The sequence below is a fragment of the Nomascus leucogenys genome, chromosome 16, assembly GCF_006542625.1.
Source record: "Nomascus leucogenys isolate Asia chromosome 16, Asia_NLE_v1, whole genome shotgun sequence".
Classification (NCBI taxonomy): Eukaryota; Metazoa; Chordata; class Mammalia; order Primates; family Hylobatidae; genus Nomascus; species Nomascus leucogenys.
This window is the reverse complement of record NC_044396.1, coordinates 84,669,446-84,692,168: the sequence shown is the minus strand read 5'-3', so window position 1 is coordinate 84,692,168 and position 22,723 is coordinate 84,669,446. Positions and strand designations below refer to the sequence as shown.

Genomic DNA, 22,723 nt, shown 5'->3' with positions numbered 1-22,723 from the left:
TTCATTGAAGATGTTTCACCCACACCCATGTCTCTCTCTGTCTCTCCTGCCATTATCAGTCTTGGTGATGACTTTATCAAACATGTAGGTGATCCACCAGAAGCCCTGGCCTCTCAGTTCCCCAACCGGCTCACTTCTCCAGCTCAGCTCAGCCACACGATTTCATTTTCATTCCTAGATTTGCCACCATCGATATCTCTTCCACCTCAGAAACTTCACCTCGAGTGTCTCACTAGACACCATTTCTTATGTTCCTGGGGGAACTCCCTCCACTCCAACAACCACGTGCCCCCATGAAGACCATAAGATAATTCACTCTCCTATTTTTCTTACTGTCCCCTAACCCCTCATCTTTTCTTGCTGTGCTTTAGTTTTATGGTTCATCACAGAAATCAGTCCTTGGGCCAGGTCCAGTGGCTCACGCCTATAATCCCAGCACTTTGGGAGGCCAAGGCAGGCAGATCACTTGAGGTCAGGAGTTCAAGACCAGCCTGGCCAACATGGTGAAACCCCATCTCTACTGAAAATACAAAAATTAGCCGAGAGTGGTGGCACATACCTGTAATCCCAGCTACTCAGAAGGCTGAGGCACGAGAATCGCTTGAACCCGGGAGGCAGAAGTTGCAGTGAGCTGAGATCATGCCACTGCACTCCCGCCTGGGTGGCAGAGTAAGACCCTGTCTCAAGAAAAAAGGAAAAGAAAAATGAAATCAGTCTTTGCCATTTGTCTTCAGCTCTCTTGTTTTTTTCTCTTTCCATCATCCTCACCTCACAAAACCCCAACCTATTTAAAATCCAGCACACTACCCACTCTTGGGCTGGTCCTCCTGTGTGGCTGGAGGAGACCATTCACCTCTACTTGCTGGTCTTACCTTAAATTCATAACCACAGATCTTAGATGGACTCTGGCAATCTTCCTGTATTTTCTTGGGCCATCCATTCTCCTACTGTCCTACAAGCTGCTCTCCTACCTTCTCTCTCCTTACTTCCAACATCATCTGACACTTCCACAGTCTTAACTGAGGACCTTGTTTCCTATTTCATTGAGGAAAAAAAGCAATCAGGAGATTTCTTTTCCTCCCAACATCCAATTTACCAGTGTATCTGGACCGGTCCCATGTACTCCCCTCTCTCCTGCTGCTGATGGTGAACTTCCCATCCAAAATCAGTCTGTGTAAGCACCCTGACTCAATCCCCTCTGCCTATCAAGGACTTAGTTGCTCAGTTATCCTTGGTCTTCTGCACTAGTTCTCTCCACCCTGCTAGATCAATCTCACCCACGTGCAAACAAATTCTAAAAATCTCTGTCTTAAACAAAATTAAAGCAACAACCTCCCTTCCCCTGGTTTTCCTTCCAGCCGCAGCTCTTTTTCTCTGCCCCCATTTAATGGAATTGTCTGCACTTGGTCTCCAGTTTCTAACTTCACATTCCTTCTTGAAACCACTTCTGTGCATTGCATCATCCTGAAATTTCCTTAGCCATATTATTTCCACATTCAGTGTTCAATTCTTAGTCTTTGTCTTACTGGACATAGCAGATTTGGATCAAATTGTTCAGTACCATCCTTCTTAAAGCAATTTCTTCCCTTTGCTTCTGATTTTTCTTCTATCTTACTGACTGCTCATCTTCCTAAGCTTTGACAGATCCTTTTGGTTTTGTTTTTTGGGTGCCCTATAGCAAACTCCTCAGCTGTCTTCCCTTTTCACATTCGCTCTTCATGGCTCTCACCAAATCCCATGGCTGTAAACACTCTCTTTACATTGCTCCCAACTCGATCCAACCTCTTCTCTGAGCTCAAGACTTGTCTATTCAGTTATGTTGTTAAGAATATATAGTTCCTCTTCAAAGGGTTTCAGTTCCTGGTTCTTTGTTCTATTCTAAAAGGTAATTGTACCCATTCATCTATCAGCCCTCCCTATCTCTGCTGTGCCCAAACACTCCAAGATATATCATAACTTTCCTTCCCGTGAAATGCTCACCCTTGCCTCCTTTGATGATGTCAACAGTAGCCAATCAGAATTAGCCTAGATTGTGTGGTCCAAACCCAGCCCGCAGTGGGAGGACATAGGAATAGGGTCTGTGTTAGGGATAAAAAACTCCTGCTCTCCTTTGTTTTGCTTGCTCTCCCTTGCCTCTGCCTTGCATGCAGCAAGTGCCCTTCTATAGAAGTATATTGCCTTGCTGAGAAAACTTTTGCCTGAGTGCTGGTTTCACTTTGCGGCATCGAAAATTTGTTTCTAACAATTAGCTGTTTGACATCACTGGGTGGATGTAAGAGAGTCATTGCACACTTATTACGGCTAAAAGATAACCCCTGATTTCCAGCCTCACTAACACTCTCCAGCATCGTGTGCTTGTGTCCCTGTGTTCTCCATCTCAGTAACACACATTCACCCCTTGGCTAAGACCAGAAACCTTGGATTCCCCCTTAATTCTTCTCTCTCATTTTATCAATGATTTCTATGAACTCTTCCTTCGATATTATCAGAATCCAGCCACGTCTCATTGACCCCACCACCACCACTAGCCGACACTAATTCTTGCTTGGACAGTTGCAATTGCTTATTAAGTAGTCTCCATGGTTCATCATGGAACATTCTGTTCTACTCAGCTAAATAAAGAAGAAAAAAGGGAAGAAAGTATACATGTGCCTTTTCTTAAGGGACATTCTTAGAAAGTGCCATACAATGACTGTCCCTCACATGACCTCACCTACCTGCAAGGGAAACCAGAGAATGCAACCTTTATTGTACATAGCCACGCACCTAGGTAAACCATGCTTCCTGTCACTAGGAATAAAGGGGAAGCAGATAGCAACTAAATAGCAATCTCTGCCGTAGGAAACTTCTCTGAAATTACTTTACAAATAATAAGCAATCGAGGCAGAGCAGGAGCACATAAAAAGGCTCCTGAGATGAGGTTCTACAAATGCATGGGTCATTTGAGACACTGAAGAAGTCCCACAGGCCTGGACTATTGAAAGCAATGAGACAGTGCCTGCCACAAGCAGAAATGGGGCTAACAGCCAAATCTATCATTAACTTCACATTTTCCTAAACAGTTTCGCTTATGTTCTTTAATATTGTTGAGTTGTATATTTTATGGAGTAATAGAATAAGTGAAATGTTCAAAAGAAAATTGACCAGGCAATTCTGATAGTATGTTGTTCAGTGTGGAAGCTAGACCTAGGACTCAGCCTCAGGGTACAGTTGAAAGATGGTGGAGCTTTGAAATCCTGCCTAGCCAGGCTCGTGCAGACAAAGTGTAAAAGCATTTATTATAATTCAGCTATGCAAACCTGTTTGAACTGCTGTTTCTTCATCTATAAACAGAGGTAATAGATAATGAGCAGTGTCTCAGCCTTTTTCAGGGCAATGGAAAGGTCAGCGATGAAAGGAGAAGAAAAAAGATAGCAAGAAAAAAGGAGGAAGACAGGACTCTTTAAAACTTAAGGAATAGAATGCAGGATAAAGGGGAGGCAAAAGCAACCTTTAGTTCTCCCTAAGTAATTCCAATGTTTTAGTTTGCTTCTGGCAAACTCATATGAAATGGAAAAGAAAACTTTAGCCACCAGATGTCTCTATCTCTGCACCAAAGCTAATTTTTTGTATGTAATTTACCTTAAGATTCCCACATTTAAACCCTGTAAACACAAATAATTTATTAATATGTTGTACGTTTTGCTGAAATTTTAAAATTACCATTGACATTTGATTGTCAAACCACTAAAATAAGTTGTCATTGGATATTATTATAGAATTATTATCTAATTTGCTTCTGAATTTGTGATGGGATTATCTATACAGTATCCTAAAGACATCTCTTTTTTTTCCCCAAATGTGTTATTCTTAGAATTGACTTCTCTTTGAAAGATAATGAAAAGCAGATCATCCTGGACCTTGCTGTCTATAGGTAAAGACATTTTCTACATATTTATTTCATGACATTTCTGTCTGTTTTCATTCTCAGTAGTAATTTTTTAGTTCTGAAAAAATTGAAATGGAATCGACTTAGACCTATAGTTAAATGAAGCTTATTTGTTAAGACAGAGAAATTACTATAATTCTTAAAAGCATGAAAATGAAAGGAAAGGTAAATAAAGCCCCAATGTCATGGATATGAAATCAGGAATATCTAAGGCAGAGTTTAAATAATTCTCAGACCTATGCTGTTTTCTGATGCTGATACTATAAGGACCCCTCTCTGCTCTTTACTGGCGTAGTCCTCTGTTTTTGTCTAAAATGCCTTCCTATAGTAGTAGGTATCAGGTGGTCGGCTCCCCTCCCTCAGTCCCATCTCAGAGGCCTGGGGGAACACCTAGCAGCCACTGTCACCAGTGGGCCCTTCTTCCCTGCTGCCCTCTCACATCCTGCCTGTTTTCTCACTCGTGGGTAGGAGTGGCACAGACCTCCTTCCTGCCCTCATCACCACACCAAAACTATTGTCCTTTTCTCCTCCCTAAAACTCCATGGCTTTGACACTCAAACCTTCAGCCTGTATCACCTTCTTCTCTTCTTTGTGGAAGCATCTAAAGGCAGCAGGTCACTCTGCCTCATTCCCTGAAGATTTTAGGCCCTGGTTCACTGTGCTGATACATCCTTCTGATGACCTCAGTGTCCCCTGGCACCATCTCAGAGGCTGCTTGCCTGTGCTTCCCTCTGCCTGTATTGCCCTTGGTGTCCTTGTGGCTTGCTGCCTCATGTCCTTCAGGCCTTGGCTCAGATGTCACCTCATTAGAGGGGCCTCTCTGCCCCACCATCTGACATAAAGCAGTACCTACCCCTGCCTAGCACTTCCTTCCACTCTTTCTACTTTTTGACTTCCTGCTGACAAAGTGTAAATTTACTTGTATTCTTAAAAGTTTGTGGTCAGAGCAGGACCTGTTAGGTGCTCAATAAATACAAGAATGAATGAATGAATGAACAAATACTGATAATGGGAGTATCACATTGACATGCATGAATGAATGGATGAATGTCTACATGTATGAAATATAATAAATGCCTTTCTCTTTTTAATGGCTTTTGATGTGCCCCATTTTATTTAATCTCTCAGTAACCCTGGAGGTAGGAGGGATTATTACCCAAGAGGGGGTAAATTTTCCAAGAGTTAGTCTTGTCAAAGTAAACAGGGACTGAAGTAGCCAGAATATCAGCCCTCAGGACTTCAACCAACTTTGCTGTTTTGATTGTGGTAAAATACACATAACTTAAAATCAACCATTTCAACCATTTCAAAATGGACAAAACCGTGGCATTTAATAAATTCACAATATTGTACAACCATTACCATTGTCTAGTTCCAGAAAATGTTTATTACCCCAGAAGGAAACCCTATGGCCGTTAAGCAGTCACTGCCCATTCTCTCTCTTCATGGCAACCACTAATCTGTTTTCTGTCTCTATAGATTTGCCTATTTAGGATATTTCATATTAATGGAATCATACAACATGTGGCCTTTGTGTCTGGCTTCTTTCGGTTACCATAATGTCTTCAAGCTTCATCCACGTTGTTGCACGTGTCAGAATTTCCTTCCTTTTTATGGCCAAATACTATTCCATTGCATAGATATACCACATTTTGTTTATCCGTTCACCAGATGGTGGGCGTTTGGGTTGTTTCCATCTTGGCTCTTGTGAACCAGGGCTAGCCTTAGTGTGGTCCCTTCCTCTCCACACCGAGCTGTCTCAGATCATCTGTGTGCCTTTCCATAGAATTCCTGTCAATTCTTCTGCCTGCTTGCTGCCAGGTCATCTGCCTTTACAAAGATCCCAGCTCTTCTCCAGCTAGCTTCATATCCTCTGCTCCTCTAGCTTCCCAAGCTGCCGTTTGTACTGTGTTTCAGACAAATCACTGTTTCATCCTTGTAAGTCCTTTCCATTTTTAGGCCCTAAGTCTGGTGTTTAATGAATGTATAACCCTTTCTTTTTCAGCTCTGTTGGCTGCTTCCTGTTCAGTCCTCAAATGGAAACATTCCTCATTCCCATGCTTGTGCATTTTAAGGGGTGGTAATATTTCTCCAGTCTATGTAGTAAAACTCTTTCATTCCCATGATTCTGTCTAAATGAATTATGCTATAATTCCTGCTTATCTTTATGGGCACATGGGTATATACTTGAAAGTTAAATTCATTCATTCACGCCTGCTTCCTGCCTTTATTCAACAAACATCTGTAGAATACCTACTATGTGCCAGGTATGGGGAGACTGTAACTGGCGTTTCTAAATCCAGTCATGATCTCCTATCACTTAGAGCCCTGTGGGGGAGGGCGACAGGCAATAAATAGACATCTGATGAGTTACAAAGGAAGAAGTCTGCTGTCAAGGAAAGGGACAGTGTTCAGGGATGGGAATAATGCTGTGTGGGGAGTGGTCAGGGAAGAGGGGAGACACGAGCAATGATAATTGAAAGATAAGAAGTAGCTTGTTCTGCAAAGAACTGTCAGATGATTATTTCTGGCAGAGAAAGGCCATGTAGGTAAGGATAGATGAACATTTTTGGGGGCCCAAGCATGGAAAATACTACATAATTCATTACAGCATAGATATCACACGTGAAGCTGTAGAAAACCTCATCTCTATTATTATTATAAAAATCGTTTTTAAATGGCATATAATAATAGTTTATTAACACTAGCTATGTACTGGGCACTATACATGTTCCTTCCTAACAATCTTAGGGCTAGATGCTAGTAGTATCCCCATTTTACAGAAGAGGAAACTGAGGCCTAGAGAGGTTAAGGAATGTGGTCCCAGGTAATAAAGCAGGAAGGGGTGGAGCCAGTTCCCCACAAGCCTGTGTCACTCCAAACCTATGCCTGTAACCCTTGTATTAGCTTACCTGCCTTAACATTTGTAATTTTTAAAGCAGCTCTGCATTTTCTAATGTTCACAATTAGTATTTTGAAGTATGTTAAGATAATTATTTGGCTAAGCTTCTGATTTTAATGAGTGATATGAAATCTAAATCTTTAATTTGCTCCTGAGTGGAGGAGAATAATTGCCACCTGATCTTGGGGTCACTGCCATAAACAGAAGGGTTTGTTTATTCAGCAGGATGTGCCTTTGAGGGGAGAAGCAAGCTTGTCTTCCAGGAGAGATAGTATCAGGGCAGCTGCACAACAGCTGCAGGGGATCCAGAGCCGCCAAGGAAGCAGGAGCTGGTGGTTGCAGGCCTCAAGCAGAGTAGAATCAGCATTCCTGGCTATTCAAGTCTGAGGGGCTTAAAATAAAATATTCATGAAAGAGCATGGCAAGCTGTTTTTTGCAAACCTCTGGTGTTTCAGACCTCAGATATTTTTGGGTTAGGGGCAATCAATGCCAAGTGTACTTGTGGGTCTAAAAATGAAATTGCTGATATATTGAATTTCCTTTGGTCTGGGGATTAATTTAAAACTAATTTTTTAAAGACCCATTTTGCATGGATATTTTAAACGTCCTTCATTTAAAATAGCCTTGTAAGTGTGAATTTGTATTTGCACTTATTCAAACTTGATATTTTTTAAATTATAAGATTTCATGTGTTTAATTTTGAAGGTATATGGATACCTCTTTAATCGATGTTGATGTGCAACCAACTTACGTGCGAGTAATGATCAAAGGAAAGGTGGGTAGAACCCTGTAGACTATTACAATTTCAAAAGCTAAGCTTTGAACTAAGCTGTGGTGCCTCAAATTTTTTTAAGTGTTATTAAAATAGAAAAAGGGCCCGGGTGCAGTGGCTCATGCCTGTAATCCCAGCACTTTGGGAGGCTAAGGCGGGCGGATCACCTGAGGTCAGGAGCTGGAGACTAGTCTGGCCAACATGGTGAAATCCTGTCTCTACTAAAACTACAAAATTAGCCAGGCATGGTGGCTCATGCCCGTAATCCCAGCTCCTCGGGAGACTGAAACAGGAGAATTGCTTGAACCTGGGAGGCAGAGGTTGCAGTGAGTCAAGATCACCCCATTGCACTCCAGCCTGGGCTACTGGAGCGAGACTCTGACTCAAAAATAAATAAATAAATAAATAAACAAACAAAAATAAAACAAAACAAAATAGAAAAAGGGAAACCAAACACAGTGCTATTTTTTAGCACATGGTTTTATATCATGGGAGTGGTATAAGGTGGGAATGGCTGCTGACCATATGTAGTTGGATATCATTAATATTTTAAACCTGTGTCTATTGTGTTACACTTTTTTCAAAACTAATAACATAATCATATGTGTGGGAGCCTATGCATGAAATTAAATAGCACACCCATTCTAAGTTGTCAATGATTTCATTCATAACAACTATAATTTTATTATTTCTAAAATACCATTTTTTGCTAATTTGGTCTAATATGGGCTTGAAGATTAGCTTAAAGATTTTTAAATGGAAATATGTTGATGGTTTTTTGACAAGGTTTTCTCTATAAATTACTTTTTAGTCATTCATGAACCCATGAGCACAAACAGTGGTTTGTGATTGATAACTGTTCTTTAGACTACTTGTTAAAATAGGTAAAATAGTTTGTGCATAGAAAGCATAGCTCATATAAATATTTTTAATAAGCTTAAGCACATTTCTTAATTGAATGGTGTATCTTGCATTTGTAATGAAAATGCCCCTTGCAGTAACCCTCTCATGTAACATCCTTGCTCTCAGTGATACTTTCTACTTATTTTCAGCCATTTCAGCTTGTCCTTCCTGCAGAAGTGAAACCCGATAGTAGTTCTGCTAAAAGATCTCAGACAACGGGTCATTTGGTCATCTGCATGCCCAAGGTAGGTCATGTCATTTGGGTCAATTTCAAGTCTGGATATGAGGGTTCCTGAAGGAACTTGACCTGTCAGGACTAATGATGACTTCTGATTAAAGTACGTTTTAGTTGGGAGCACCAGGAAATCTCACAGCAGCTGAGGTAGGAGAACAAAGGTCCGTGAGAACAAAGAACTCAGACTGGGATGCGTTTGGGGCCTAAGGTGGTTTATCCTTTCCTGAAAGAACTTAAGGAAATTAAACTTAAAAAAATTAATTTGTCCACAGAAAGAACTTGGATTCATCATTACAGGCCATATGAATGAGTTGGGATATTTCCTGCTGTAAGCTGCAGAAACCCAACATAAAACTAGCTTTTATCATAAATAAATGGTTCATTTCTTGTATCAAGATAGGAGAAGGTGGGGAGTAGGGGGTCCATGAACGTTGGGTCAGGATCTTTCTGATATGTCAACTCTGTCCTCAGACTGGTTTTCTTCCATAAGATGTGCACTAGCAGTGACTTGGGCAGCATACTTTCATGTTCCTATCTTGCATGAGATAAAAAGACAGAGGATCAGAGAAAGAAACACAGAGAATCTCTCCCATCACAATGAAACAGAAGTTCCTCTGAACTCATTAGGTCAGTTCAGCTGAAGAGCCCACGAAGTATTGATTAGCATAATCCTGAACCATTAAAACCAATCTCTAGCCAAAAAGATGGTAGTACGATCAGCCTTCCATGGGTTCAGCATCCATGGATTCAACCAACTGGGGATCAGAAATATTCAGGAAAAGAAGTGTGTCTGTACTGAACATGTACAGCCTTTTTTTTTTCTTGATTCCCGAGACAATACAGTATAATAACTACTTACATAACATTTACATTGCATTAGGTGTTGTAAGTAATCTGGAGGTGATTTAAAGTGTACAGATGTGTGTGGGTTATAAACAAATACTATGCCATTTTTTATTGGAGACTTGAGCATCTGAAGATTTTGGTGTCCAAGGGATGTCCTGGAACCAGTTCCCCACAGACAACAAGGAGTATTTTGATTGGTTTCTATTAATCATACCTCATCCCATAAGCTAGGGGTAGGGTCAACTTTGCCCAAACATTTAGATTTCAAAGGGGAAGAGTAGATAAACCAGTCAAAATTGGGTTCTGCTGATGAGGAAAAAGAGTAGAATGAGGGAATGTCAGCTATGAAGAGTACAAACTTGATTAACCAAAAAGATTTCTGTAATAATTTGATAATTCTGCATTTCCTGTAGCCAATTTCCAACGGATTCATTATAGGTAATCAATTATGTATTTTTACTCGGAGGCAATAAAATAGCAAATACAATTTGTTGTCAAGTAATAAAATAACAAACACAACTGTAAGAATTGTATTGTTCTTGATGACTACAACAAATTAAAGAAATGCTTCTATAGTAACCAGAATATAGGGAAATCTAAGAGATAAGTTAATTACCTAGTACTTTGATATAGACATTTATATAACACTATGGTTAGCAGCCTGTTGTTTTTGTGTCTGTGTGAAACTTCTAACCGGAAAGCCAAAGATTAAATAGAGACTCTGCTAATTCCTAAAGGGAAATCAAGACAGATGATTGGTGTATCTTTTGCAGGGTGCCAAGCAATTGATGAGAAAAGCTCTACTGTCACTGTTTGTGAGTCTTAAACAACTGCAGCATTCTTTTCCCCTTTTCCTTTATGTTTTTAATCTGTCTAAATTTTTCACATCAAAAACACATGAAAATAATAAGAAATGGCTTATTGAGGAAAAAGCATTTTAGAAATGCTTGATTGGAGATGAAATAATTTATATATGTATGGACTAGGAATAGTTCTATTCTCCTCATTAATAAATTATGAATAATATTTTCCCTTGAGGGATATATTTTTTAAGATTTTCGACTACTATGTTAAAGTCATATTGATGTATAAGTTCATCGTTGTCTATTATTATTCCTTTTAAAAGGTAGATAGTAAAAACAAACTTTGGGGAATAATTTCTTGCTGAAAATTTGTCGTCTTTTTCATCCATAAGTAGTTCTTTGCAAGGACTGTGTTGTTTGAGGTATGAACCTCAAACAACAGCAGATCTTAAAAACCACCAAAAGTTAAAAAAATTCTAATTTCATTTATACTTAATATTAAAAATATATATTTCTGAAAATTAACATCTTTCTGATTATTATTGATTGAAACATTTTAAGTACCAAAGTTTAATCCATGGAACTATTCTGTATTAGTCTGGACTTACGAACTTACTGTGGAATTGTGTGAGTCTGACCTGCGTTATAATTACTGAGGGAAATTCTTGGAGTTATGAAACATACGGTAAGAATCAACATTTCTCCATCATCAGACAAGTTGATGAAGAAACTGTGATATGTGTGCGTGTGTGTGTGTGACCATTTAATATGATAAAATATCATTCAGCCCTAAAGAGAGTGAGATTTTGCCATTTGCCACGACGTGAATGAACCTGGATATTATGCCAAGTTAATCAAGCTAGACACAGAAAGAGAAATATTGCTTGATGTCATTTATATATGGAATATTAAAAATAAATTCAAATATACAGAGATAGAGAACAAAACAGTGGTTACCAGTGATGAAGGGGATGGTGGATGCAGGAAGTAAATGGGGAGGTCAGAGGGTACAAAGTAGCAGGTATGGAGGGTGAACAAGTCTAGAGATGGAATGTACAAGATGATAATTATGGGTAATAAAATTGTACTGTATTTGGGATTCGTGCTAAATGAGTACGTTTAGCTGCTCACTCTTGCCACAAAAAGAAAAATGATGAGTAGCTCTGAGAGAAGATGGATATTTTAATTTACTTCAGTATAGTAGCTTTTTTATTACTATGTGTATCCCATAACATCATGTTGTATACCATAAACATATACAATAACATTTATTCCTTAAATAAAAACTTCATAATCTATGCATCTGACAAGGGACTAATATCCAGAATCTACAAAGAACTTAAATAAATTAGCAAGAAAAAAGCAAACGATCCTATGAAAAAGTGGGCTAAGGACATGAATAGAGACTTCTCAAAAGAAGATATACAGATTGCCAACAAACATGAAAAAATGCTCAATGTCACTAATGATCAGGGAAATGCAAATTAAAACCACAATGTGATACTACCTTATTCCCACAAGAATGGCCATTATCAAAAATATTTAAAATATAGACGTTGGTATGGATGCCGTGAAAAAGAACAAGAGCACTTCTACACTGCTGGTGGGAATGGAAACTAGTATAACCACTGTGGAAAACAGTGTGGAGATTCCTTAAAGAGCTAAAAGTAGAGCTACCATTTGATCCAGCAATCCCACTACTGGGTACCTACCCAGAGGAAAAGAATTTATTATACAAAAATATACCTACACACACATTTATAGCAGCACAATTAGCTATTGCAAAAATGTGGAACCAGCCTAAATGCCCATCAGTCAATGAGTGTATAAACTGTGTAAACACACACACACATATTTATATATATTATGGAATACTACTCAGCCATAAAAAGGAATGCATTGAATTAATGGCATTTGCAGCAGCCTGGATGGGATTGGAGACTATTATTCTAAGTGAAGTAACTCAGGAATAGAAAACTAAACATCATATGTTCTCACTCATAAGTGGGAACTATGAGGATGCAAAGGCATAAGAAGGTTACAGTGGACTTTGGGGACTCAGGGGGAAAGGGTGGCAAGAGGATGAGGGATCAAATATTACAAATTAGGTTCAGTATATATTGCTTGGGTGATGGGTGTACCTTCATCTTACAAATCACCACTAAGGAACTTACTCATGTAACCAGATACCATCTGTTCCCCAAAAATCTATGGAAAAATAAAATAAAATAAAATAAAACACGTAACATAAAATTTACCAACTTGAAAAAAAGAACACCGTATAATTAGAATGCCTTTGGCTTTAAGTAACAGAAACCCCTTACTCAAAGTGGTTTAAATAATAAAGACAAATGCATTAGTTCACCTAAAAAAAAAAAAAAGGATCACATAGATACTTAGGTACAATTTCAATTCATTCATAGTATAGTATTGTCAACATGCTAAGTGATATTTAATACTTCTAGAATAGTCTTTAGTAGTTTTTAATATTTGGATACTCTAAATCAATTTTTAAAATATTAGATTTGATGTTTAATAGTTCCCTGTTTGTGTCAGCATTTGTAAAGAATACAGTGGAGGGCTGACCTAGTGTTTCCTATGCATAGGATGACTGTATCATGTGAATTCAATGATAATCTTTGTATACATTTTCTAGGGACACAACATTTGTCATTGAATCCACAAGTCTCTATGATATTTCACATTAGATACTTCACTCAGCATTTTTTCATGATGTCAAATTAATATTTTTCTCTTTTCTTACTCCTAAATGAGGCTGGATCTATACACTGTGGGTACTGACCAATAGGCAAGTTTCATCACTTTGTCTTTTCCCTGTCATGTGGGTCATGGCTATGTTTTGTGTTGCTGCCATGTCAGTGGATGTTCCCAGCTCAGCCTCTTGTTCCAAGAGGTTTCACTTTGTGCTAGCTCTGCAATCCTAGGTGCTTCCCAACACTCACCAGAGGGCCGATGGCATACTCCAGATTGCTGTAATACACAAATATCACAGTCCCTAGTATACGGCCGGACTTTTGTCTCCATTTGCCATCTGTATATCTTACCTTGTGGGTATCACATTTCCCAGAAAGTCAGCTGTCACTGTACTTCCTCTACCGTTTTAACAAGGGTGACTGTCTAGGCTAGAAGTGGCAAGTGAGGTAGTAGAAGAGGTGTACTCTGGCCATCTCATAAAGATAGCATCCAGCAATGGGAGAATCATAAAAAATGGTACACCTGCTTAGAGCACTTACCAGGAACGGAGCCTGCAGGACTGGAAGTTGCTCTGGGTGAGTCAGCAAGTGAGTGATGAGTAAATGGGAAGGTCCAGGGTGACTATACACTACTGTGGCTTCATAAACACTGTACCCTTAGGCTACACTAAATTTAGCTTACTGTAACATTTTTACTTCATAAGCTTTGTAGTTTTTTTCCTAAGTTTTGACTCTGAGAATAATAACACTTAGCTTACAACACAAATACATTATACAGCTATAAAAAAAATTTCCTTTCTTTATACTCATATTGTATATGCTTTTTGCTATTTCTAAAAATTTTTGGCCAGATGCAGTGGCTCATGCCTATAATCCCAGCACTTTGGAAGATTGGGGCAGGAGCCCAGGAGCCTGAGACCAGCCTGGGCAACATAGTGAAGCCCAATTTCTACAAAAATAGAAATAAAAGTTAGCCAGGAACTGTGGCTCGTGCCTCTAGTCCCAGCTACTCAGGAGGCTAAGGCAGAAGGATGGCTTGAACCTGGGAGGTGGAGGCTACATTGAGCCTAGGAGGTCCAGAGGCTACATCGAGGCTGCACTGATTGCGCCACTGCAGTCCAGCCTTGATGACAGAGCAAGACCCTGTCTCGAAAAATAAAAATTGTTTAATATTTTATTTTATTTTATTTGTTTACTTTTTAAAATTTTTTGTTAAAGACTCAAACACATACATTAGCCTAGGCCTACACAGGGTCAGGATCATCAGTATCACTGTCTTCTGCCTCCACATCTTATCTCACGGGAAGGTCTTCAGGGACAACATTGTTTTTTAAATATAAGTAGAGGGAGCACACTCTAATATAATGATAAAAAGTATAGAACAATTAAACATATAAACCAGTAACATAGTCGTTTATCATCACTATCAAGTATTATGTACTGGACATAATTGTATATGCTATACTTTTATACAACTGGCAGTGCAGTAGGTTTGTTTATGCCAGTATCACCACAAATATGCGAGTAATTCATTGTTCTACAACATTAAGATACTTACAGTGTCAGTAGGCAATAGGAATTTTTCAGATCCATTATAATCTTATGGGACCACCATTGTATATGTGGTCCATTGTCGTTGGAAATGCCATTATGTGACACATGACTGTATATGTAAATCAGACCAAGTCACTCTTCCCATTTTATTCAGAGTTAAAGGCAGAGTCCCCGATAACCTGTCCCCCCAACTCCATTATCTCCCTGACATCATCTTCTACCACTTCCTTCCAGTCATTGCAGCCACATTGGCTTCCTTGCTATTTCACAAACATGAAAAGCATCTTTCTGCTTCAGGACTCTTGCACTTGCTGTTCTTTCTGCCAGAATGTCCTTCCCCCAGATGTCCTCATAATTTGCTTTCTGATCTCTTTCAGGTTGCTGCTCATGTGTCATTACATCACTGAAGCCCTTCCTGATACCCATATTTACAAAACATCTCCTCCCAATCTCAGTATTCTGTATCCCCTGTTCGTGCTGCATTCTAAATCTCCTGTTCCTGCTGTACAGTCTAAATATTTAATTGTTTATTTCTTTTTCTATTTTCCCCAAAAAGAATTTAAGCTTCATGAGAATGGGGAGTGTTTTCTGTCTTTGTCAATGGCACCTAGAACAGAGCCTGGCAAACAGTAGGTCTTCAATAAATTTTTGTTGAGTGAGTGAATACCTTAAATATATCTTTAAAATACATTTTAATATTTATAACATGCATCTCCCCTAAACTACTCTCCCTCTCAACTATTTCCTGATTATTTTTCCACACGTATCATTCTGGGTTAACTTTAAAATGAGTTTCTCAAATTCTGCCTTTGAAAAGACCATTGGAATTTTTATTGCCATGGATTTAGAGGCAATGGGAAGAAATGATTAAGGGAATGGGCTCTGGAGGCAGAGAACCTGAGTTAAATTCTGATACTTCACTCAGCAACTGTGTGACCTTGGCAAATTATTCATCTCTCTGTGCCTCAGATTCCTCATTCATAAAATGATATCAGTAGTAATTCAGGCCTCAAAAGGTTGTTTTGAGGATTATGCAAATGAATATAAATAAAGTACCTAGGACAGCACTTGGGACATAATACACACTACATTAATGTTTACTGTTAATATTATTCATTGCTAGTAATGCATATTATTGCTACTAGCTAATATTTTATAATTACTAAGATTGCATTGAATTTATAGATTGTAATAGGAATGAATTGGTGTATTTACATGATCAAAATTGGATATTCAATAATGTGTTTCTCCATTATTACTCTTATTTTATGTCCATTAGAAGATTTTCTTTGTTGGTAGTTTTCTCTCTATAGTTGCTACACATGTCCTAAGTTTATTTATAGATATTATATGTATGATTTTAGTTTCTGTTTTGGTTGGGGTTATTCCTCATCACATTTTCTAAGAGTTTATGTCTGGCCTTCATTCCAAGTTCTTTAAAATGTGTAATCAAACTAAGTTCTATGTACATAATCTTTTCATCATCATCCTGAGGATATCTAGCATATGATTTTACCACAGTCCAACTTAAAATTTAACTGGAATTTTGCATGCACTGAGAGGCTTGTTCACTTGCATCAAGTCATTAAATTAAACTGCCATCTCAATTCTTAAATGACAAGTTACAGGAACACTCCAAGAATATGCTTCATGATTTCCTTTGGGTGTTTCTTCAGAATAATTAACTGAGATTAAGGAAGTTGCCATGTGAACTGAACAGCAAAGTATATTTACCACTTCAGTTGGTGAATATCTTGCTTAATTCTGTTTATACTGAGCATAAGAAGTGAAGATCACATATTAAGGTCAATAATACAGACCATACTTCTAAAAAAACACAATCTCAAACCAACCTCCTCCTTATTAGTTGCACACATTCCACAGCACTTTTTCTCTGCTCAAATATACTTGTGATACACCCAACACAAATGCACTTTTATTCTGATTGTCAAGTGGGTCTATAGTGTTGCCTGGGCATCTTGCTAGGTTTTCTTGTTTCATCCATACTTCTGCTCTTTTATTTCTCATTCTCAGCTCATTTATAAAACTTCCAGCTGAAGCTCATTCCTGAAATTTCTAACTGAAAAAAGTGGAAGCCTCAAAAGTTAATTTCCACAAACTTCAACCATAATGGCTACCAACCTACCTGCATTTATATCCCCTAGTGCAACCTGGCCTTCCTTCCTTCCTAATTCTTCCTAATGAACTGTCTGTGGTGTATGCAATCCCTCTAGATGTGTATTGGATCCTATTTCCACTTGCTTTTAAAAGACTCCCCACTCCGCCCCCGCCTTTGGCAGTTCTCTGCTCTCTATACTTTTTCTTTGAATGTCACGTCTCTGAATCTTACATTAGAAAACATTCTGAAAGGTCTCCCCTCTTAAAAAACAAAGACAGAACAAAATAAAAACATCCCCCTCTATTTACTGCCCTGGTCCGCTTTATTGCAAAACTTAAAAAAGACTCCTCTATTTGCTGTTTCAAATCTTTTCTCATTATCTCTCAAATCAACTCTAATTAGGCATTATCTCCTCCCCACACCCCCCCCTCCCACTAAAACATCTCTCTTTGATGTCTCCAATAACCTCCAGATTACTAAATCTAGTGATCATCCCTTGTCCTCCTCTTATTTAACCTTTTAGTAGGCTTTTTACCGCTTATGCAGTTCCTCCATGTTTAAATCCTTGCTCACTTGGCTTTCAATACACGGCTTTCACTCTGCCACCAGATACTTGTGTCTGCTGGAGTCCTTTGCCACCAGGTCCTTCACTGCTGATTGTTTCTTATACCTAGGCTTCTGCAAGTTGGTGTGTGCAAGAATTCAATTCTGAGACCTCTGTTCTTCTCTATTTGTACTCCTTCCTACATACTACCATCTTCTCATAATACCTCTAGAGCTCTGTCATCTGCTAATGGCCAACCAAGTCATAAAGAACAACAATCACACTGACAAGAAGATGGACTACATATTTTAAAAACATCTTAATAGTACCAATACCTACCAAGATAGTGAATAGCCACTGTCCTCTGAACAAAAAGAATCCTTCAATGACCACACAGGTGGGAAGAAAACAGCTAATGTCCAGAACCTGCCAAGAAGGGGACTCTAATAAATCGCTCTCACTTTGGGGTGTGATTCTGAAGGATTGTAACCTCTGAGTAAGGTGAATAAGATGTAAACCAATCATCAGAAGGCCTCACAGCCTGTCTTCACACTATCTAACTTGGACTTGAGCTTGAGTGAAGGTTGTCTCGGATAAGTAACACCCACACATGCCTGGCAAACCCAGTGAAAATTCTTTCTAGAAGAGGCAGGCTCAAATTATATATATTACAAACATACACGCATATGTATGTATGTGTGCTGTGTGTGTGTGTGTGTGTGTGTATATATATATATATATATTTCAAATTAATTATCCAGTATGCAAAGATAAACTAGATACACACGGGGACATGAGTAGGATTCAGTAGAAACCCAGTCTAGTTTTGGAATTTGATTATGGCAGGTTGTTGCTCTTCTTCCTTGAGGGCAACCTTGAGGGTCCCACAGTTGCTGTAGGCATTAAATTGTTAGAAACAGACTGTAAAACACTGTTTTAATTTGATGTCTTTCAGCAGAAGAAATTTGCATAGGGATTGCTGTAAAGTAGTTTATTTGGGAAGTATGGGAATGCTGGAAGGGAAGGTGGCCAATAGATAGTTCTGTGTTAAACCAGCTTCCCTGGTGGGAAAACTCTGTAAGACAGTGCTAAACACATACCTCAGCACAACCCTGCATAAGGGGCGATGGAACTGGAACATTTTTACACCAGCTCCTGAGGATCCTTGGTGGATGGCTGCTCCCTGTTGTGGGGTGGTAGTGACATTGATGTTGATGCTGATTATGTTAGGAGGCAATAGTCAAGCATGAAATGTTTTATAAGGAAACAGAAAATACAAAAGTGGTTTAATACTTGAAAATGAATGAAATAAAAATTTTTTGGAATCGAAATATGATAAATTTAAAATTTAATGAATGAATAGATTTAACAGCAGATTAGACATAGCTGAAGACAGCACTGCTACACTGGAAAGTAAGAAGATAAGATCCAGAATGAAGCATAGAGAAAGAAAATATTAACAAAGACAGTAAGAACATGTAGAATAGGCTGGGTGCGGTGGCTCACGCCTATAATCCCAGCACTTTGGGAGGCCGAGGTGGGTGGATCACGAGGTCAGGAGATCGAGACCACGGTGAAACCCCGTCTCTACTAAAAATACAAAAAAATAGCTGGGCGCGGTGGCGGGTGCCTGTAATCCCAGCTACTCGGGAGGCTGAGGCAGGAGAATGATGTGAACCCGGGAGGCAGAGCTTGCAGTGAGCCGAGATCGCGCCACTGCACTCCAGCCTGGGTGACAGCGAGACTCCGTCTCAAAAAAAGAAAAAGAACATGTAGAATAGAGTGAGAAGGTCTAACATGTTTAGTTAGTGTCATATGGAGAATAAAGGAAGAATTTAGCAGAGATAGTTCATTATTATTATTATTATTATTATTATTATTATACTTTAAGTTCTAGGGCACATGTGCACAACGTGCAGGTTTGTTACATATGTATATATGCACCATGTTGGTGTGCTGCACCCATTAACTCATCATTTACATTAGGTATATCTCCTAATGCTATCCCTCCACCCTCCCCACACCCCATGACAGGCCCCAGTGTGTGACGTTCCCCTTCCTGTGTCCAAATGTTCTCATTGTTCAATTCCCACCTATGAGTGAGAACATGCGGTGTTTGGTTTTTTGTCCTTGTGATAGTTTGCTGAGAATGATGGTTTCCAGCTTCATTCATGTCCCTACAAAGGACATGAACTCATCTTTTTTATGGCTGCATAGTATTCCATGGTGTATATGTGTCACATTTTCTTAATCCATTCTATCGTTGATGGATATTTGGGTTGGTTCCAAGTCTTTGCTATTGTGAATAGTGCCGCAATAAACATACACGTGCATGTGTCTTTGTAGCAGCATGATTTATAATCCTTTGGGTATATACCCAGTAATGGGATGGCTGGGTCAAATGGTATTTCTGGTTCTAGATCCTTGAGGAATCACCACACTGTCTTCCACAATGGTTGAACTAGTTTACAGTCCTACCAACAGTGTAAAAGTGTTCCTATTTCTCCACGTCCTCTCCAGCACCTGTTGTTTCCTGTTTTTTTAATGATGGCCATTCTAACTGGTGTGAGATGGTATCTCACTGTGGTTTTGATTTGCATTTCTCTGATGGCCAGTGATGATGAGCATTTCTTCATGTGTTTTTTGGCTGCATAAATGTCTTCTTTTGAGAAGTGTCTGTTCATGTCCTCTGCCCACTTTTTGATGGGGTTGTTTGTTTTTTTCTTGTAAATTTGTTCAACTTCTTCCTGGTTTAGTCTTGGGATGGTGTATATGTCCAGGAATTTATCCATTTCTTCTAGATTTTCTAGTTTATTTGCGTAGTGGTGTTTATAGTATTCTCTGATGGTAGTTTGTGTTTCTGTGGGATCGGTGGTGATATCCCCTTTATCATTTTTTATTGCGTCTATTTGATTCTTCTCTCTTTTCTTCTGTATTTGTGTTGCTAGCGGTCTATCAATGTTGTTGATCTTTTCAAAAAACCGGCTCCTGAATTCATTGATTTTTTGAAGGGTTTTTTGTGTTTCTGTCTCCTTCAGTTCGGCTCTGATCTTAGTTATTTCTTGCCTTCTGCTAGCTTTTGAATGTGTTTGCTCTTGCTTCTCTAGTTCTTTTAATTGTGATGTTAGGGTGTCAATTTTAGATCTTCCTGCTTTCTCTTGTGGGCATTCAGTGCTATAAATTTCCCTCTACATACTGCTTTAAATGTGTCCCAGAGAGTCTGGTATGTTGTGTCTTTGTTCTCATTGGTTTCAAAGAAAATCTTTATTTCTAGCAGAGATAATATTTAAAGAGATAATGGCTAACTACAGGTTGTATACTTAGGGTTTTTACATGTATACCCACTGCACAAACTAAACACATTTTATATACCTTCAGTCTGGGAGATACTGTGCTATACATTTTATGAATAGAAAAATGAAATTGGCTTGGCCCCTGCCCTGAAAGATTTTACCACCTACATTCATATATCTACAATTATGACTATTTAGCAAAAATTGTGTATGCTCTATGATAAACAGTTTAAACAACTCACTTTCTGCAATAACCCTGTAACCTAAGGATTTTTATTATCCAGATTATTTAATGAGGCTTGCTGAGGTTATATATATTTCCCAAGGTCATAATTTAATAAATAGATGTGTCATGTCATGGAAAACACTAGATTGGGGTCATTAGTTCTCTTCTTTCAGAATCCTGTAATAAATGTGATATTTAGACACACCATTTAGGCTCTTGCTCTTATCCTTATGCCAGTTAATAATAAAGACAAAGACATAGCTACTGTTTATTGAACATTTACCATGTGCCACACACAGTGTTGAATACTTTGAACATCTTATGGAGTAGGGGTGATTATCATTTTGCAGAAGAGGAAATGAAATTCTGATGTTGCCTTAAATCATAGGGTATGTTTCCAAATGAACACAAACAATTCCTCATAATTTTCATCTACAGCCAGATTACTTTTGGTTCATTAGCAGCTTAATATAGTAAAGTGCTTCACCTTTAAAATTTTGTTCCCAATATTTCTACTCTAAAATAAGGAAGTGGTTTAAGATATTTCATGAGTATCAGTATCTTAGCCGTCTTTATTCTCCTGTGAAATTCCCCCCCCAACCCCACTAAGAAAATTGTTGAGGATCAAAAGTAGATACAATGAAATGTATCCTTTCTTCTATGATTCCTCATACCACTTTAATTGGAAGATAACCTGCGTAGTTACCCAGCTTGTTGTCAACTGGGGGACAAGGAAATACACATTATTTGCAGATAATTGTTTTCTTGAAGGTTATAGAGAAGCCTCTTTTCCAAATCATGGGCATCCTCTCTAAAACCTTGCCTGGCCTCCTCCCAGACCAAGGGGTTGTCTTTTCTCTTTTCTGTGTTTCCTGGAAGTGAAATAAACAAATGTCACTTAAATAATGGAATATATTGCTGCCAACTTCATACATTCTTGTCAAAATAAACATATAGTAGATGCCAGATAAAGGTCAGGCCCTAGCTGCTCAGAAGGTAAGTCAGATCTCACCAGGAGCTCCCTGCATAGCTGACCTTGATCCAAGAATGGAATCAGCTTTGCGGGCACTGGAAACTCACAGGCCTCCTGTTGCGAGGTGAGGCTCCTAGGTATGAGGGAGAAGGCTCCTCAGGGCCACACAGAGGGCAGGTGGTGCTCTCAAGAATGGCAGTGCTCGGTGGGCTCTGGGGAACAGCCACATCTTGAAACAGACCCATCAACTGCATCTTTCTTGTATTCTTTATATCCATGAATCTGTATATGGTTATTTTAAAAATAAAATAAGAGGTGACCCAAGGCTAGCTCTCCACTGGTCAAGTGATGTCTCTGTCCCTGACTGCAAAGTTTCCAAACACTGTCTTTCTGTGACTTGGTTTCATAGCTTCTACAGAACTGCAAAGTTGCCACTTAAAATGGGCTTTGTCCCTTTTTCCCATTGGCCAGTTGGGGTGGGTGACAGGTCATTCTTCTAATTGCCAGCAATGAGGAGGAAAACATAAGACAACATCAGACAACAATTCAAGGCAACTGGGAGAAGCCATAGACTGTGGCAATTCCCTGCACAGCTGTCCATAGTTGGACAGATCTCACCACAGTCCCTTCGAGGCTGGGAACCAGGCTGATGCCCCCATCACTCTGGATCCTTACAGGGGGCAACAGGAGAGGGAGTGTCGCTCTTTGTTTCATTCCAGTGTTCCTGATATTGAGGCTTCCTCCTAGGCAGTGAGGCTAAAGTAGCCTAGGCAAGTCAGCCTGCTTATTTGCTCACTTTATCACCTACTGTGAACACCACTACTGTGAGTGGGAGAAGCCTCAGGTCCTGGGTACTTAGCCTGCAGGTCAGACAGTAGGGTTGACTTCAGGATGTCATTTTTTTCCTAAGG

General features: G+C 39.1%; 1 protein-coding gene across 3 annotated transcripts in view; it reads left to right on the top strand.

Moving 5' to 3' along the window:
* LRRC6 (leucine rich repeat containing 6) overlaps positions 1 to 22,723 on the top strand; it is a 103,795-nt gene that overhangs the window by 54,938 nt on the left and 26,134 nt on the right. For all 3 annotated transcript variants that reach the window (XM_003256217.2, XM_030795226.1, XM_030795227.1), the window contains 3 exons: positions 3,854 to 3,913; positions 7,536 to 7,605; positions 8,655 to 8,750. In XM_003256217.2, coding sequence (XP_003256265.1) covers positions 3,854 to 3,913; positions 7,536 to 7,605; positions 8,655 to 8,750 — 226 coding nt within the window. The remainder of the gene's footprint in view (positions 1 to 3,853; positions 3,914 to 7,535; positions 7,606 to 8,654; positions 8,751 to 22,723) is intronic.